This window comes from Centruroides sculpturatus, unplaced genomic scaffold, assembly GCF_000671375.1.
Source record: "Centruroides sculpturatus isolate CEXI.00-Female unplaced genomic scaffold, Cexi_2.0 scaffold1152, whole genome shotgun sequence".
NCBI classification, from domain to species: Eukaryota; Metazoa; Arthropoda; class Arachnida; order Scorpiones; family Buthidae; genus Centruroides; species Centruroides sculpturatus.
Window position 1 is genome coordinate 216,543 of NW_019385397.1, and position 18,654 is coordinate 235,196.

At 31.8% G+C, this 18,654-nt stretch overlaps 2 protein-coding genes across 3 annotated transcripts; one reads left to right on the plus strand and one right to left on the minus strand.

Annotated features, from left to right (window-relative positions):
* Nucleotides 1-11,187: 11,187 nt before the first annotated feature.
* LOC111638528 lies at nucleotides 11,188-12,958 on the plus strand. 2 transcript variants are annotated; one of them, XM_023384243.1, is made up of 4 exons: nucleotides 11,188-12,122; nucleotides 12,218-12,283; nucleotides 12,351-12,440; nucleotides 12,527-12,958. In XM_023384243.1, the coding sequence occupies exons 1-4, from the start codon at nucleotides 11,214-11,216 to the stop codon at nucleotides 12,542-12,544; spliced, it is 1,083 nt and encodes a 360-aa protein (XP_023240011.1). In that variant the 5' UTR covers nucleotides 11,188-11,213; the 3' UTR covers nucleotides 12,545-12,958. The 2 variants fall into 2 exon arrangements, with proteins under 2 accessions (XP_023240011.1, XP_023240010.1); XM_023384242.1 differs by having other exon boundaries at nucleotides 12,563-12,958.
* Nucleotides 12,959-16,738: 3,780 nt separating this feature from the next.
* Nucleotides 16,739-18,383, minus strand: LOC111638517. Its single transcript, XM_023384233.1, has one exon. It carries the CDS (start codon nucleotides 17,690-17,692, stop codon nucleotides 16,739-16,741), a length of 954 nt encoding a protein of 317 aa, XP_023240001.1. The 5' UTR covers nucleotides 17,693-18,383.
* Between the last annotated feature and the right edge of the window lie 271 nt (nucleotides 18,384-18,654).

Below are 18,654 nucleotides of genomic sequence, written 5' to 3' on the forward strand. Positions count from 1 at the left end.
CTCCTGGGCAATTCTTTTCTTCCAGAATATTCTAAATTATTTAATAAATATTAATTTAATTATAATTATTAAATTTAATGAGATGGCATCTAACACCTATCTCTAGTACCAAATTACTTAGAGTTTAATTATTAATAGTAGTGAAAAAATAGCCTGATTCATTACTGCAATCATTTGGCTTACAAGGACCAAGACATTTGCTTCTCTGATTCAAATGAAGCTTGGTGAGCATGTAGCCCTAAACGCAAATAGTTCCTTGTCCAAATAAAAGGACCTACTTCTGAAGCATCTCTGAAAAATGGCCTCTGAAAATTGAGCATTTAGTTTGTGAATAATAATAGTAATACTAATGATATGGTAAAATAATACAATAAATATGTCACATATTTAAAAAAACAAAACTCACAAAGGAATGTTGCTAGTATAGCCTTATCCGAAATATTTTTCTTAGATTGCTTTGGGTGGACAGTTACTTCAATCATTTCATCTTTTAATTCACAATTTAAACACTCGAGTAGATTTAGAAACATCGATATCGCCGGGCGCCATTTTCTTAATGAAGTAAACTAACTCTTTCCTTCGTGAACTTCGTTAGAGTTTCGTTCAAAAAGTCATCATCGCAGAGCGTGCGCACTGAGCGAGACTACTACTATTCGAACGATTCGTTACTAACGCGTTTAACTCGTTTGACTTTACGAACGTACCCCAGTTCGCAATTTGTGTAAAATCCAAGTCGGATGTACATAAGCTAATAAATGTTCTCGTTAATCTTATCTCATCTTTTGATTCGTTCACGGTTACAAGAAATCACCACATACAGTCTCTCAAGTCTTCATAGATATAACAAACAGAAATAAATAACACAAAATAAATTGTAGCTACATGTCGATTCCATGTGACACGTCCGAACATGTAAGCTGAACAATAGTGTAGGGGAGAGTGTAATCAAGAGTTGCGTGGCACTCAAACAAAAGACAAATCAACGAGATTTGAAAATCATGTAACTCCGGGTTTGCGTAAGTCGGGATAGCATAAGTCGAGGTATTACTGTAATAAAATTTATCACAGTTCATAAAAAAAATTAAAAACTTTCTATATTATCTCAAATTATACTCTACTATATATATATGAGCAGATTTTATTCAGTACAACAATAATAATATTTGCCAAAATTTTAAAAATTTTCTATCTCAAAAATCCTTAATAAAGTCAGTGGATTCATATTAGAAATGTCATTTTATTGTAAGCACATCAGCTTTATCATATCTGTATTCTGTATTTTTTGTATATTATTTGTATATCATTATGTATAAAAAATTTTATAAGCATGACTGCTTGTAAATTTTGTTAAAACTCTTATAAGAAATTACTTATCTTACCTTAATAAATTCAACAACACCTTCTGGAATACTTGTTTTACTAAGTCTTCCCAAGTACTCTATAATATCATTTGTTTGTAAACCAACAGAAACTGCAGCATAAAGAGAATATGCTGTTAGCTGATATTCATGGATATGTTCAGGTCTACATACAGGCTAAAAATACAAAAATTTTTAATTAGAAAACAAAAAAATTATTGTTAACAAAATTCATTGTTTAATTTCTTTTAGTCAACAACCATTTAAAGGAATATCTTCTATCACCCTGGTTTTGAAAATAAGATAAACTTAACATAAATGAACAAACAAAAAATGTATATAGCCACTCCTCACTTAATGACTGCTTGGACTTATGACCAGCTGTCCACCAGGCAGATTCTTCTTTCTCAGTCTGAGTCTTGGAAATCCCATTTTGTAGTCTTAATCTTGTTCCCACAGTCAGTCAGTATTTACTACACAAAGCATTTGCAATCTCTAAAACTACATATTTTGTTTATAAATGTGTACTTTATTGTACAGTACATCCCATATTACAAGATGTCAGTGAAAAGAAAGAGCATGACTTCACATGGAGAAAATGCCAAGAATCAAAGGATGGGCAACAGAGTTGAAAGCATAGCAGTGCTTAGAAGAGGAAGAAGGAGAAAGCATAAAAGGAATTCACTGTACTGTACAAGGGTTAGCTGTTATGTTCTCAAAATTGAATACAGCTATATTAGAACAAGAGGGTATGAATCTGAATGTTGAAGAGTTCACAAAAATGGAACAGCAAATGAATGAACTTTTATGATGCTGTTATAAAAATTATGAAGAAACAAGAAATTTACAGTGTATCACACTAACAAGATTCTTATAAGAATATACCCAAGACTTCTATCTCTACAAGCACTTCCATTTCTTCACAGTCATCTTCCTTACCCAGGTCCTCTACAGCTCCTGATAATTGTTTAAAAGAATGAACTCTAGTAAGGTTTAAAATGTGGACTTATTAAAGCAGCAGTCAACTTCAGTTAACGAGTCAACAGATCAATTTTCAGCCAATTACTTGAGTTATATATGCAAGTATTCATTGTAAAATATAAAGTAATTGATTGAAGAATTGATCTGTAAACTTATTAAACTGGCAGTCAACTTTAGTTAATAAGTCCAATTTTAAACAGTACAAGTTAATTTATTTAAACAATTATTATATGGACAAAAAGCATTTTTTAAACTAAGCTGCTGATAACGCCAATGACGACACTAATGACCTGAAACTGTTATCACCCTTTGAAGAATTTGAAGACTAAACTATTAATCTGAATGATTTTTTTTAATGAATTAACTTTAATGTTTTTGGTTCAACATTTTAATAATTTTGCTGATTATATTTTTATGTTTTGTAATATGTAACAGGTGCAAACTAAAGCAAAGTTATCAAAGTTTGAGTTTCCTTTGAATCATTTCATTATCAAGAATAAATAAAACAATTAAGCTTCTCATTTATCAACCAATTCACTTAATGATTTAGTCATATGAACAGAACTCAATTGTTAAGTGAGGAGTGCCTGTATGATAAAACACCAGCAAAAGAAACTTGCAACAATCAAAAAGAGGAGGAGTAACTATTAGTAACAACATAATCAGACATTGTCTTTTTCAACAGTCAATGGGGATCACTGCACTGAGTAACTTCAATAATCACTCTGTAAGATTAATGACAAAATAGTGAGCTTCATTCAAAATCCAGTTGATGGCTTTGGTCAGATCAGCCAACAGATTTTTTCCATTTGAAGCACATTTGATACTAATAATTCACTAAGTCTGTTGTGCACCAACATACAGGTAACCCCGTATAACACGGTCCTTTTATAGCACGAGTTCACTCTAACATGGTTCGGGAATTAGGTAAAATCCTTGTACAACATGAAATGTAATAAAGGGTATGTTCTTTTATACATCCACGCAAGCATTCTAATTTTTTCGTGTCTACTTTGAATGCTCTTTCAAGAAATAATCCATTTAATGGTTAAATTTTACAATTGGGACCCTTCTTTTATCTCTAAAAGCTCATATTTTAGAATTATAGATTCCTCCATCACAATACTATCGATAGTGCGGGCGCCGCCATCTTTCTTTCTTTCACTGCTGTTCCTAAGTGCCTACAAACAGCAGCACACTCCCGTTGTAGTGGACACACAAAGCGACTGCTATTAATGAACTCACCCAAAAACTGTTACCAGTTGATGATGCTCATGCTGAGATCATCATATAGAATGAATAATCCTCTGGTAAAATATTTACTTAAATAATAAATAAGTATTTTACCCATTAAAAAAATGAATAATAAATCTGATTTAAAGAAGGATTTGAAAGCATGTTTTTTAATTTTTGGAACCTAACTCCCCTTTTTGCACTAGTTCTTTGTTTCGTATAACATGGCAATTTTTTGGAATGTAACTCCATGTTATACTGGGGTACCTGTACATTATTCCTTACTATCCTCACTTCTTTAACTCTTTAGTATCATTGGATGTCATATTGACATTGGATGCTTTGTGGATCCTCCCAACAATTTGTAGCCAAAAATATTGATTATTTTTGAAAATATAATTTCTATCTTTAAAAACTTCAAAATTAAATTCAACACAAATTTTGTTCTTTGCTTTTCCATGTAATCTATAAATCAGTTTAGATTAATGGTAGTTTAATTGTAAAAATCATAGAAAAATATTTAGAATATCAACTTTAAATTATTTTTTTAATTTAATAATACCAGAAAGTACATAACCAATACTTTAATCAAGTGCTTTCATTATATTAAATTGTAATACATGTAAGCTAAATGATTTCTGTAATCAATTGGGCTAATATTATACTATAATTAATAATTAGAGACTAAGTATTTTGGTACTAGAGGTAGACATTATGCCATCTCTTATTAAATCATTATAATTATTAATTTAGATAAGAGATAGTGCCTAATGTCTACCTCTAGTAGCAAAGTACTTAGTATTAATTATTAAAATTAGCAGATTTATAGCCCAAGTATCCAAGTATTTAAGACAATTGTTTGGCTATGTATCTATGGTTATCTTGTTGTAATACTTGGTGTAAATCCATTTTATCTTTTTTATCATCATATACAACTTTGATTTTTTAACAATATTCTTCTATTTTATCAATCACTTTGTATCAAAGAGTTGACATTATCAAAGCTTTTGGTTATGCAAGGAAATCTTGGTCCATACTAATTTTAATACAGTAGAGCGTCGCTTATCCGAAACGTCCGTTATCTGAAAGCATTCCAGTCGGCAAATTTAAATTTTCGCTAGTGCTGTGGCGCTGCAATCTTCGGCTATTTCTCGGGCTACTCAAATATTTTACGTTTTTGATACTAAATTAACTTCTAAAGTATAATTTTTTATTGTTTTTATATTTTTCAATATATTTATTTTGTTTGTACAAAATAAAAAAATTTTTAACGATACAATAGTCTTCGTTAAGCTTAACATCGAAGAAAATTCAACGCGAAGCGACACGCAACGGAGAGAAATTTCAACACGGGATAAATTAATATATTTTTTCGTACATGATTCGTTATCCGAACCACCCCAGTCCCAAATTGATTCGGATAAACGACGCTCTATTGTATTAACCTTACGAAAATCTTGTGAAAGAGTCAAGCACAGAAGAAATGGAAATAAAAGAAACTTTTCATACTTATGGAATAAGAATATTGGAATGCGGCATTAGAAAAAAAAGCATCGTCACAGAAAATTTTCACTTGTCTATCTCGAACTTTATCTCATTCTCGTTATATTCGAGACAGACACACGTTCACCTGTATACATTTATTTAATCATAACAGAATTATTATATCGAAAAAAATAAAATAAAGTAATTTCTACACTGTTTCTTTTCTTTTCTTGATTTTCTGATATATTGTCCCTGACATATCCAAGGGTTAAATAATTAATTAATTATAATGTGAGAAGAAAATTTTTAGACGATTTACGGTAATTCTCTATCCTATGGGGTTGATAAACGAAAGACGAGTTAATAGTAAGTAAAATCCTCAAAATCAAATTAAAGCTTTATTCTTTGTTAATTTGTCAACCTGTCTTGACTTGAACAACGAACGTTATCAAATTACCCATAGCACTCCCAACTCGCTTTCAAGATTTCCTGTTTAACGATAATTTAGCATACTCGCAAAATTAGGATGCAAACTGCAACTATTCTAAGTGGTGTCAGGAAAAACAGTTTTCCAGATCAAACGATCTTGAGACAACTATATTTAATAGCCATCCAGTGACAATTGAGCAGTCTTCACCAGACTGATTTTGGAAAAGAGTTTAGAGCAGGGGTGTCCAACACTTTTGTTTCTCTGGGCTGCATTGGAAGAAGTCAAGGAGTTTTGGGCCACAAGTATATATAATATATACTTGTGTCCCAATATACAAGTATATTTAAGGATTAACATGTCTAGATTATAGTAATAAGTATTAAATGTTTATCACGAAAAAGGATATTTTAAAAAATTACTTCTACAGACACTTTTAATTTTTATTTAGAAATAGATAAATTCATTTATTATAAAAGAGACAAAAATTTATTTGAAAAACACAAATATTTGTTTTATTTGGGTCTCTAATTAATAAAAAGAGACGAAACACCATTTTAAAGTGCATTTTTATTCAACTAATATATTTATAAATAATATGTAGCTATATTTGGCGCAATGTAGCCAAATCTTGCAAACGTTGGAAGAAATACTAAATAAAGCTGGAGTTGTAACTCAAAGGATTATAGACACAAGTGCGAGGAAAAGAGAGAAAAGATAAAGAAGTGTGAAAGGTTGGAAAACGAAGGGTCAATATTTGCGTAACAGAAGATCTATTTAACCTTTCTCAATACTTTTTATCTTTTGTCCTTTCTCACCTTTCCCTTTTTTCCCCAAATTTGTGTCTATAAGAGTCACAATTCCAGCTTTATTTAGTAATCCTTCCTCATTCACACATCTCCAAGTATTTCCACTCAAAGTTCTTTTCCACTCAAAAATAAAATATGAATAAAGATTTACGACTTTGTAAAACTTCTTTTTATGAGTTTATGCCGTTGAAATAAATAAATAATAAAAAAACATTAAAACATTTGTCGGTTTTGTTTACACGTTTATTGGCCGCATTGGAGCTTGCCTTGTGCCGCAGGTTGGACACCTCTGGTTTAGAGCTTTATCTTTTGACCCCCGGCTTCTCACATAATATTTAATTACATGGCCGAGGTTACGGCTTTTGGACATGCTATTAATTACCCAAGAAATAAACTAACTTTACTTTTAACTTTTGGTTACCATTACTTAATCACAAATTTTCATTATCTAGAATAAAAGAGTTAGGTGAATTCTAATTATAATAATCAATTTCTGATAAAATTAGTTTTTGAGTCTACAAAGTACTAAAACGTTTATTTTCTAAAATCCTTTTCTCTCACAAATCGTTTTCTATTTTTAAAAATTAATAAATAAATTAAAATTTTCTGCATCATTCACATTCCGTAAATTTATTATCAAGTGATTCTGTAGAAAATAATTAAAATAAGCGAGATACTCTGTAATGATGTCTCGTATAAGATGTTTCAAAATATCTTTTATGCTATAAAAGTCCAAACTATGCTTTCATAATTTCATAACATTAAAGTGTATTCTGCCATTTTACAAATAGCTTTTGCATCGTTAAATTCTACGTTGCATTACAGTACAAACAATGGAAACTATTTTCAAAGTGCCTTATATAACTTAATTAAAATTCATTAACTGAATAACATTAATATGCATTTGATTAAAATTTTAAAATTTGAAAATTAAATAAGAGGCGAATACTAAAATTATATATTTTTTTGCATAAAAATTGTGCACTATTTCCATAAAGACGACAAACTTAGGACTATTTTAAATTAAAAATTAAGTAAACGTATTTTAAAGTTATTTCTTTAATCTTTTTTAACCATCCAACATAAAATAACAGTAAGTTTCAGTAATCTATTTATGTGGTTTTATGAAGATATAATAAATTCTGTGTTGGATGGAAAAAAAAGGATTAAAAAAATTTAAAATATCTCAAGTTACTTTCCAATTATATTTTTTGTTGATTGCAACATTGTTCAAATCTATTGAAATTACTCGTTTTTCCTCATAAAACAAATAACAGAAACACAGTGGATTGCCTAATTATTTACATAATAAAACTCATTTCTACAGCGGTTCCGTTTCTTACTGTTTGAAATCATTTTAGTGGACAGTGGACAAACCATTACCTAAGATAACATTTGTATTTATATAAATCAAATATGATAATATAATATAATGTAAAAGTTAGAAGTACGAAAGAATTTCATGATCTTTATATTTCTTGTTACATTGCCCAAGCAATGCCACGTTCTAATGCTAGTACAATAAGTAAATCTCTTTGTAACAATTAACGACTTTAAAAAAAACCAGTAGCCAGTCAATATTTGGCCTGTAGCTCAAATTTCTTGACAAAGCGTTCATTTTGAAAATGATTGGTGAGAGCTCCGTTCAAATTCAGGGCATTCGCACAGTATCGGTTTGACACTTGCAGTACGCTGTAGCATACTGGCTGATCATTACCTTCAAAAGATATTGATTAATCAGGATAATATGTCCAATTCTCAGTTAGATAAGGATTACTTCAGATCTCCTTTCATGAATCTCATATTTTCAATTTCTTGCCAAAGATTTGATCTTGTGCAGTATATTGTGGACTGGTGGACAGCTTCAAGTCGACTCCTTCAATAGGCATTGCAAGCTTAAAAGAACTTGCTAACTTTGCAACTTTGTTCATTTTTTCTTATACCTGCATGGCTTGAAACCCAACAATATTTTAGACAGAAATTACTCTCAAAAAATAACTAATCAGTTTACGAATTTTAGTCACTATGGAGTGAAAACTACATTCAGACGAAGTGCACTAACTGGGTCAGTGTAAATCACGCAGCAAAGATGAACTTTGCTACTCATATACTTTAAGGCTAAGTGGATAGCCTGCAGTTCTGCAGTGAAGATGGTAGCATTCAGTGGTATTTGTTCTGCCACGATTTCATCCTGGCAGACAAAGGCTGAGCCAACGTAAATAAATCTGTGTAAATAAAAATTAAATTATTGTGACCGTGTTAAAGTACTATCTGTATACGCATTCTGGGGTAGATTTGTTAGGAAATTGCTTTAAGCTAAAATCTACTTTTATTACAAGAGTTAACCGAGGAGATATACTATCAATCTCGGGCTGTAAAATGTTGCATCTATCCAGTTCAATCGTGCTGCTTGCATTCTCCATTCTTATGTCGAATGTAAAAACATTAGATGGACAGCTGTAGATAATCTTTTCATCTGAATATCTGATACTGTATAGTAAACAAAAGGTTTCGTCTGAGATTTCAGTTTAATGTAATAGAAGAGAGAAAACTGTTCACTTCTGAGTGATAGTGGAGGCTCATAGACATCAACATACAAGCTTTGAACAGGAGAAATCCTAAAAGTATCAGTGCACAAACTCAATACTTAATGGTGGATTGGATCCAGCATATGAAGAGTAGATTTTCGTGCTGAGCTATACACAATGCATCCATAATCCAGCTTAGAGCAGACAAGGACACTATATATAGTGAGCATTATAGTGAGCAATAGAACATTTGTCTGCTCCTCAAAATAAGCAGCATATTACCAGTAAGAGGTTTTAGACTTTACGCATTTACTCTTCAAATTGCTCAAGTGTTGCGAGAAAGTCAGTTTTTTTGTCAAACAGTACCCGGAAACTTAGTTTCATTGACCGTTGGGATTTTAACCCCATTTAGTGGCCAAAATCTTCTTTCTCTTTTAAATTTCTTGTCAAAACTGTACTTGTTTCTTTTTTCTTTCTAACACAGCCAAGAAGAAAGACGTATAAATGATATTTATTCAGACAAAAATGTATTTTGCTTTAAACAGTACAGACCTGAGTAATGTAAAAAAGTAACATAAGGTGCGTACTGTTTCCCTCCTTTCCCCTATAAGTGAATATTAAACTAACTCAGTTTTCAATGTGATACACCTTTATAATGATAACCAGGTATTTATATACTTTAAAGTGAATATTTTTGAATAAGTATTTTCGAGAGAACAACCTCCTTCTCTCAAAAGAACCTTAATTCTCTTGATAAAAATTCTTGAAATTGTCTTTATTTTCGAGAGAACATTCTATAGTAGACATATATGTAAGGTGTCTAAAATTCGTAGACTAATTTGCCATGTTTTTGTGAGTAATTTTTCTCTAAAATTTTGTTGGGGCCCAGGCCATGTAGCTATAAGTGAAAATGAAAAAGTTGACCCAGCTGCAAAGTCAGCGGATCCTATACAGCATTCAATGCTTATTAAAGGAAGCAATTTGAAGCTAGTCGTTCAAAAGCGATTAGCAGAGCTATGGTAAAACGTATGGAATGCACAACTCCACAATAAACTACATCATACCTTTGGCAAAAAATTGAATACATAATGAAGTTTATAAAAGAAGATCTGAAGTAATCCGTATCTGCCTGAGGAATAAACATAATCGTCTGATTCAACAATACCTTCTGAAAGGCGAAGAGCAGCCTGCAAGCCAGTATTTTAAGTGTTAAACACATAATGTTCAATTGCTCTGCTTTTGTGAGGAGTCGTTCACAGCAATTCGGATTGAAAGTTTGGCAAAGATACTGGGCCACTGGCCAAACATCGATAAGCTACTGGACTTTCTGAAAGTCACTAATACGTATAAATAGATGTGCATATTTATTTATATTTTACTTTTAGATAGTCTGTTGTTTTGTTTATTTGTACTGTTTCATATGTTTGTTATTGTTTGTTGTTGTTGTTGCTGTTATTTTATAATATATATATATATATTTAATTTTCCAACTTTACCATTTTACATGGTGCAGCTTGATCTATATGGCTCTTGTGCCAAAAAATTCCATCTCACCAACCAACCAGAAATATTATATATATATTTTAACATATGTTACTTTGAGTTACACACATTATTTTTCAAGTATATTATTAAAGGCTGAGCTATTCATTTATTTCAAAAAATCGATAAATCCAATACATTATTGCGTTCATTTAAGTATTATCAATTAAAATAAATGCCTTAATGGTAGAATAATACATGCAGGAATTTCTATTAATTACGGTAAATACATTAATAGCTTATTGATTATCCAACACAATATAGTGCAATTTAACGATCACTTGGCTTACTTTCAACTATCGTTAAATTGCACTATATTGTGTTGGATAATCAATAGAAATAGAACACCACACGGGAAGATAAACATTAATAGCTTTTAATCTACAGAAATATCCCTTTCTAGATAGAATATAGTAAACATTTCTGTTTAGTTGTTCATTAGTTTTACTACAAAATTATCGATCAACATTCAAATACATTAAAATCATTTATAAAGTATGTCAAACAATGGCCTATTACAAATGACATAGAAGTTATATTTTATTGATCACGACATGTTTCCAGGCAACAGACTCTCTTACAGAGTCTGTAAAGTGATTCGTTTAAGCATCTGTTGACGTCACTCTATCGATTTTCTGTGGAATATTTGGGTATCTACCAATCAGAAGCAACTTTTACCGTTTTTACATTCACTTTAATTAAGAACTTCCCAGTATTACAAGCGTAATTGTAAAGATTGTAACTTTTCTCGAATACTGTAGTGCATTTTTCTGAATCTTCAGTGAATATTAAAACCAGAGTACAATTTAATATTAACTTACAACAACACAAACACTGTATTTGTGTAGAAATGGAGCTGTCATATAATAACTGCATTGCTGAAAAATTTCAACCGTTCATTACTGTTATGGAAATATTTGGTTTGAATATGTTAGAGACATGCAATTGTCGAAAGAAAAGATCAAAACGAATTCAGAATCTTTTCAAAATTTACATAAATTTACTTGAAATATTTTTGTGGACGATGGTATTATTGTATACAACAATGATAACATTTGAAGGGTTTTGTAATCATCTAGCACTGGTGTTTGAAAATAACAAATTCTACATTAAGTTTATTGCATGGTGGAGTTCCTTGTACGCAGCTCTACAATTCAGTATTTTTAAAAAACGAAAACTTAATATTTTTCACTTGATGAAGAATTTCAAGAAAGAAGAAAAATTTATCCAGAAATATGAAAGATATATTTTTCACTGTTACTATTTCTGTGTTTTTATTCTTCTGTGTTGTTTCACGGCAATTTGGTTCATCGGTTATTCAGCTTTTAAATCTGCACACTACAATTATAAAATGTCTTTGTTTTGCCTTTTTGGTTTCGAACTTTGGGTACTTTATATTATGTCTCACGTATTTTGTATATTTGTACTTTTCTTGATCGTTTTTTTACTTTTAGGAAAGAGGTTGATAAACATTTCTGTTCAGTTGCAACTTGTAATTAATGCAAGAAAAACATTCGTTGATGAACTAATGGATAATCTTTGGGAAATTTGGGAAATATTCGAAGAGATTAATGAAAAATGGAAAATGTTCTTTCCTCTTATTTACACCTTTTATGTCTATGAAACTTGCTTCTGTATATATATTGTTCTCTTTGTAAAGATTGATATAATTTTTCGTATTGTACTAGCAGTATTTGGAATATTGTTATTGATTGCATCATTAATAGTGTCGTGGGCGTTATCATATTTTACATCAATCGTGAGTATTGCTGTTTATTTATAATCTGAAAATTAAAATTGTTTAATTATATAATTAATATATTTAATATGAAATAAATGTTTTATGTACTTCAGATCTACGATAATTTTATTAGCATAGGGAGATATAATTCTTTTTTCACACCAGAATACCGATTCAAAGTAGGTTTTTTTTCCTTCAGTTTATGCAATGTTTGATGTAGTTGGGTTAATAATTCAATCATTTCAGATTATTTGTTTCATGAAGAGATTCGGAGGAAGACCTTTCGGATTATCGATGTGCGGATTTTTCTACATTAAGAAAAATTTCTTGATAAGGGTAAATAGTTCTTTGCTTTTAGCTTTTAAAAAATTAAATCTTTTTGAGAGTCAAAGGTATATATATTCTAATTATTTTTAGTTTAGTGCTGTTATATTTATTAACTTTTACATTATTTTCAGGTTATCAGTGGATTATATTCTGTTTTCTCTTCTCTCATTCAATTAACCGGAGTTCTCCATAAAAACAGATGCTATGAAAAAACTACTGCGAATATCACTTTTATGAACGAAAAAGTTTTATAAATAATTTTTTCACAGCAAATGTATTGACAATCTTTTTATGGAACTGCTGAAACTCAGAATTATAACTGTTAGTTTTGACGAATTAAGATTAATAAACATCGCAGTCTTTATAACATTTTTACATTGAACATTTGCTGTTAGAATAAATATGCTAACATTCCAAATATTATTTTCATTTATTTTTTCGCTTTAAAACAGGCTTTTTATGCTGTGTATTGCAGTGACATTTGATGATAGGGAAGCTGTGTTTCTGTAAGAAGCCGACTTCCAGGGGCGATCAGTTAATTCTTTAAATGTATTTTGAAAAGATTATTTATCTGACATGATTAATAAATAGTTATTAATAAAGTTCGATATAATTACCTCTGTTATTAGATTCAATAGATTCCCTACACCCTCTAAATTTGATAAAAACATATAACATCTATTAATTTAGATATATCTATTAGCCGTAACTATCTCGTTATAATTTTCAATATTTATTTTGTATTGTTTACTAATGTTAAATTTTATTCCGATTTGATTTCCAAATTGCTTCAAATACAAAAATATCGACAATTTTTCGTGTTTTTTCCGTGTAAATTGTCAAAGCCATTCTTATTGGACACACTAATTTCATTTGAAAATACAGTAGTAGGCAAACCAACAAAACAATTTTTGCATTTACAGAGCCATTTTATTGTGAAAATGTAGAACAAAATTTTTTTTTGATATGTTTATATTTAACTTAAGCATTGGCCTTTCTCTTTTAATAATGTTTACTTTTTTATTATATGATTATTATTATTATTAACCAAAACTTTTTTAAAATAAATTTTCAATATCACAATTACATTCTAAATCACTAGCCATAATATAAGGGCTACAATTAAAAATAAAATTATAAAAACTTACTCGGTGAAATAAAATGTGTGGTGGATATACATACCTGGTACAAAATATTCTTCAATTGTAAGAATATACTTTTAAAGAAAATTATAATTAAATATAGCTTTGTAAAGAAACGTACATAAAAATAATATAAAATCTTTACTTTTTAAATCTTAACAACTTAGTCAAATAGCTCCCTACGAGTGGAATCAGAAACGGTCCTGCTAGGTGCGCGGTGCTTGCATGCACGCAGCCTGCCAGATCCCGAGGGTGTCCATACCAGTCAATGTCAAATGCCTGTTTTGTCAGATCACTAGTATACCTCAAAGGATGCCACAGGGTTTTTGTAGATCTTAAACGTTTCTCACCATAGCTGTAAAAGACTAATAAATATGTTAAACTTAACAGATTGTCCGTCATTTGTTTTCTAACTAATTCCTTTTAGGACAAGAGTTCACGGAAATTTCCAAAATTTACAACTTTTCGGTCACTGTCATTAAACTGGAAAAATTTGTGTCTTTATTACATTTAATATTACGAAGAAATCAGTCCCCACTGTACTTGACTAGAGATTGGTTCGGTTAAGCTTTCATTTAAGTAAAATTTCGGCTTTTTCGTCAGTGTTTTATTTATGTCCCCAATTCCCTAATTGCTTAATTATTTAACTACTTCTTAAGTAGAAATAAGTCAAAACCGGTTACTTTGTACTCGAATGTTTGTAGTCTTGGAAAAAAGTGAAAAGACAAATTTTTATGACAACGAATTCATAAATCGTAAATTTAAGGAAAATAAATTCTAGAGCTTTTTTTGTACCTCGTGCATCTTTCTCATTCATTAAATTTAGTTGTAAATGATGCTACCAAAGTAACGGTTAATTTATTAACATTGTACAATAAATGTATACGTTTCTTTCTACATCCCCTTATAGATGAAACGTACTGTGGCTACGTGCCATAATTGTATAGTTATAGTTTATTTTTATTCAATATATTTCCCTTTGTCTTCATTTCTATTGTCTTTCTTTCTGGAAGTTTCTCCCTACTTTTGTTTAACAGCGTAACAGCAGGTGACCCCTTAGTAAGAAGGGGAAGGTGTGCGACCCTCAGGGTATAACGGGGTCCATGAGGTCATTCTTGGGTCTAGTACGAGAGAGGAAAGGACACGTGAGGAAGGCTCTCAAAGTTTTTTTGGGACCAAGTGGAGATGAAACGGACTTTTTGAGGAGAAAAGAAAACGAGGATAGCGAAAACTGAGAAGGGCATTTTCGTTCGTTCTAGAGTGTACAGCGAAATTGAAATTCCTTAGGAAAGTAATTTTCATTGGCCGTGAATCAAGAGGCTCACTCAACTTATGAAAATTCACCGTGAAGAATGCCAAGTTTATTGGGTACCTGACTTTTTCTTTCTTCTCATCTTTACATTTCAACTCCTTTCTTGTCTTAGATCTATTTTTCATTTTTAGTAGGTAATAATTAGTTGTAAGATATAATTGTATATTTTATCAGTATAATAGTCATTCAACTAAGGAAGAATTGTCGTGTTATATAATTTGTTCGTTGAATTTTTGTTACTAAAATTTAGTAATAAGTTAAGGGATAGAGTTTGTAGCTGGCAGCCGATCAATATTCCTGTATTTTGTACGCGAATTAAAGACTCTTATATCGTAAAAGTTGTGTTTCTTTGTCCAGGGTATTCGTGATCCTCACAGTATGAAATCATATCATAACTGGTTTAACATTGAAATCCGTCAGTAATATAAAATCGGAGAGCAAAATAAAAGCATAATAAATATATCAAATATTTTAATAGATTTTTTAAAACTCCTGTTATTATATTTTTAAAAATTAAAAATATAATAAATAAATAAATAAATAAACAACAACAAAAAATAAATAAATAATACAGAACTATCATAAAAGCATACCAGTAAATTCTTATCGGTCGGGTTAAGTTATGAATCTACTCGCGATTCATGTAATCAAGAGAGGGCAGCCAAATATCTAGCGGGCGGGCTAATAGCTCAGTACCAGTCCTGGATAGAATCGGATGCGGTATACGTGTAGCATCCACCCAAGGTCCTAGGCTTCCACAGGCTAAACCGGGTGAGGTTGGTGCTCTGTAGAGCACGTGCGCAAATCTGGCTGTTTGGAAGCTGACAATACAGCGTGTTCGGTATCATTCGTATTAGTTCAGAAAAAAGTGTATGTTTGGGCAGGGGGCATGTGTATAATTTTTTTTATTGGTTTTTAAAACGAGCGCGAAAAAGGACGAAAAGATGGCGTCTACATAATGCATGGTGTGATGGCGATTTTTTTATCTGTTCAACTTGTATTGGTTCAATTTATATTAAAAGTAACTGGGCATGTTTATGCTTCGTTGTATCATTTGTCCGGAAACATTGCGAAGGCTCACTAACATTTAATTGGTCCATCGAGGTAGATTCTGGTGTGGTTGACGAGGGTTAAGCCTAATAGAGACATCAGCTACTTCATCCATCGACATCCAGCCAGATACCCGAAAACTTAAACAGTGAGTACTGTTTAATTTTTTCTCTCACAAAAATCAATACCACAACGTGGATAGTATAGTCATTTCAACATACGGTATCCAATACCGTATGTTGAACATTGGCAATTGGAGGACATCTTAAGGCATAACGAATATTCAAGATGGAGGCACTCTTAATTAATTAAACAGAAGGAAGGTACTAAAGGGACAGGTAACTAGTGTAGTGCTGCGCTACTTTAGTATTGTTGTTGATGTAAATTGTGTATATAAATTACAACGTGTCGGGACCTACTTTTTGAATCATTGTCCGCGGAAGACTATGTTGTACCACTTTGATTGCTACGCCAACTGGTGTAGACTAATTGGTCAAGAACAGTTGGTTGGTTGGTTAATTTTCATTGGCACAAAAGCCATGCAGGCTATACTGCGCCACGACACATGGTATGATTAAGAGTATAAGATAAATAGGAAAACACATATATACACATAAACGATACATAACAGTTTACCCATTAAAATGCCAATGCCAATGGTAATATAAATATAAAATCTAAAATATAATAAATAAATAAATAAATAAACAACAACAAAAAATAAATAAATAAACAACAAAAAATATATACAATAATTTAAATATGCACCACAAAGTAAATAAAATGATACAATAAATAAATCATCATATTTCTCTATACATATTAATGACTTTCAGAAAGTCCAGTATATTATCAAGATTTGGCCTCTGGCCCAAAATGTCTGTAAAGTTTGCATTTCTGAAATGCTGTCTACGAATCTGATCAAAAGCAACACATTTGCAAAATATGTGTTTAACACTTACAGCACAGTTGCAGTACTGACATACTGGTTTGTCATCTCCCTTCAAAAGGTATTGATGAGTCAGTCGAGTGTGTCCAATTCTCAAACGAGTAAGGACAACCTCAGATCTCCTATCATACTGCCTATTATGTGTCCAATTTTCTACTAAAGGTTTGATCTCATATAGTTTATTGTGGATTTGTGCATTCCACACAATTTGCCATCTGTCTGCTAGTCGTTTTTTAACGACTAGCTTCAAATCACCTCCTTCAATACGCATTGTATGCTGTGGAAAACTTGCTGACTTTGCAGCTGTGTCAGCTTCTTCGTTTCCTCTTATACCTACATGGCCTGGGACCCAACAAAATTTTACAAAGAAACTCCTTGCAAGAAGATGGCAAAACAGTTTACGAATTTTAGTCACTATGGAGTGGAAACTAGGTTCTGGTGAGATCAAAGCCTGAAGTGCACTAACTGAGTCAGTGTAAATCACGCAGCAACAATGACCTTTCCTATTTATATACTTTAAGGCTAAATAAATAGCCTGCAACTCCGTAGAAAAGATGGAAGAATTCGGTGCTATTTGCTCTGCCACAATTTCATCCTGGCAAACAAAGGCTAGGCCAACATAGTTATCTGATTTAGATCCATTGGTGTATATAGGAATTAAATTCCTGTCACGATGTTGAATTTCTGCGAAGTGCTGTCTATAGACATAGTCTGGGGTGGTTTCTTTTGGAAACTGCTTTAAGCTTAAATCAACATCTATCGCAGGGAATAGTATTCCACCAAGGTGGAATACTATTAGCCTCAACATGTGAGATGTTGCTTGTGTTAATGTCAATCGTGCTGCTTACATTCTCCATTCTTATGTTGAATGTAGGGACACTACTTCGGCGAGCTTCAAATAGACTTTTCAGCTGAGTATCTGATACTGTAAATTCAACTGAAGGTTTAGTATGAGATTTCTGTTTTATATAATAAAAAAAGAGACAATTGTTCTCTCCTAAGAGATAGTGGAGACTCATAAGCATCCACGTACAGACTTTGGACAGGAGAGGTGCGGAAGGCACCAGTGCACAGACGTAATGCTTGATGGTGAATTGGATCCGGCATCCGAAGAGTAGATTCCCTCGCAGAGCCATACACAACACATCAGTAGTCCAGCTTAGAGCAGACAAGGGCCTTATAAATCCTGAGCATAGAACATTTGTCTGCTCCCCAGGATAGGCAGCATAATACCTTTAAAAGGTTTAAGGATTTTAAACATCTACTCTTCAAATTGCGCATGTGCGGCAAAAATGTCAGTTTATGGTCGAACAAAACACCCAAAAATTTTGCCTCATTCACCATTGGGATTTTGACCCCATTTAGGTAAATTTTGGGATCCAAGTGCAAACCACGCCTTCGGCAAAAGTGGATGCACGAGGTCTTCTCCATGTTAAAACTAAAACCATTGGTCTTGGACCAATGGTCTATGCGATTTAGGGAGGTTTGCAGTTGTCTCTCGATAAAACTCATGTTGCTAGACTGGCAGATCTGAAAGTCATCCACATACAAAGAGTGTTTCACACTAGGGGGAAGACAGTTAGCTATGCTATTAATTTTAATCAGGAACAGAGTCACACTCAAAATAGAGCCTTGAGGAACACCTTCTTGTTGCATGAAAGGCATAGATAAAGTGTTGCCAATCCTAACTTGGAATCTTCGATTCTCTAAGAAGTTTTTTATAAAAATCAGCAAATTACCCCGTAATCCAAATTGGTCCAGATCACGGAG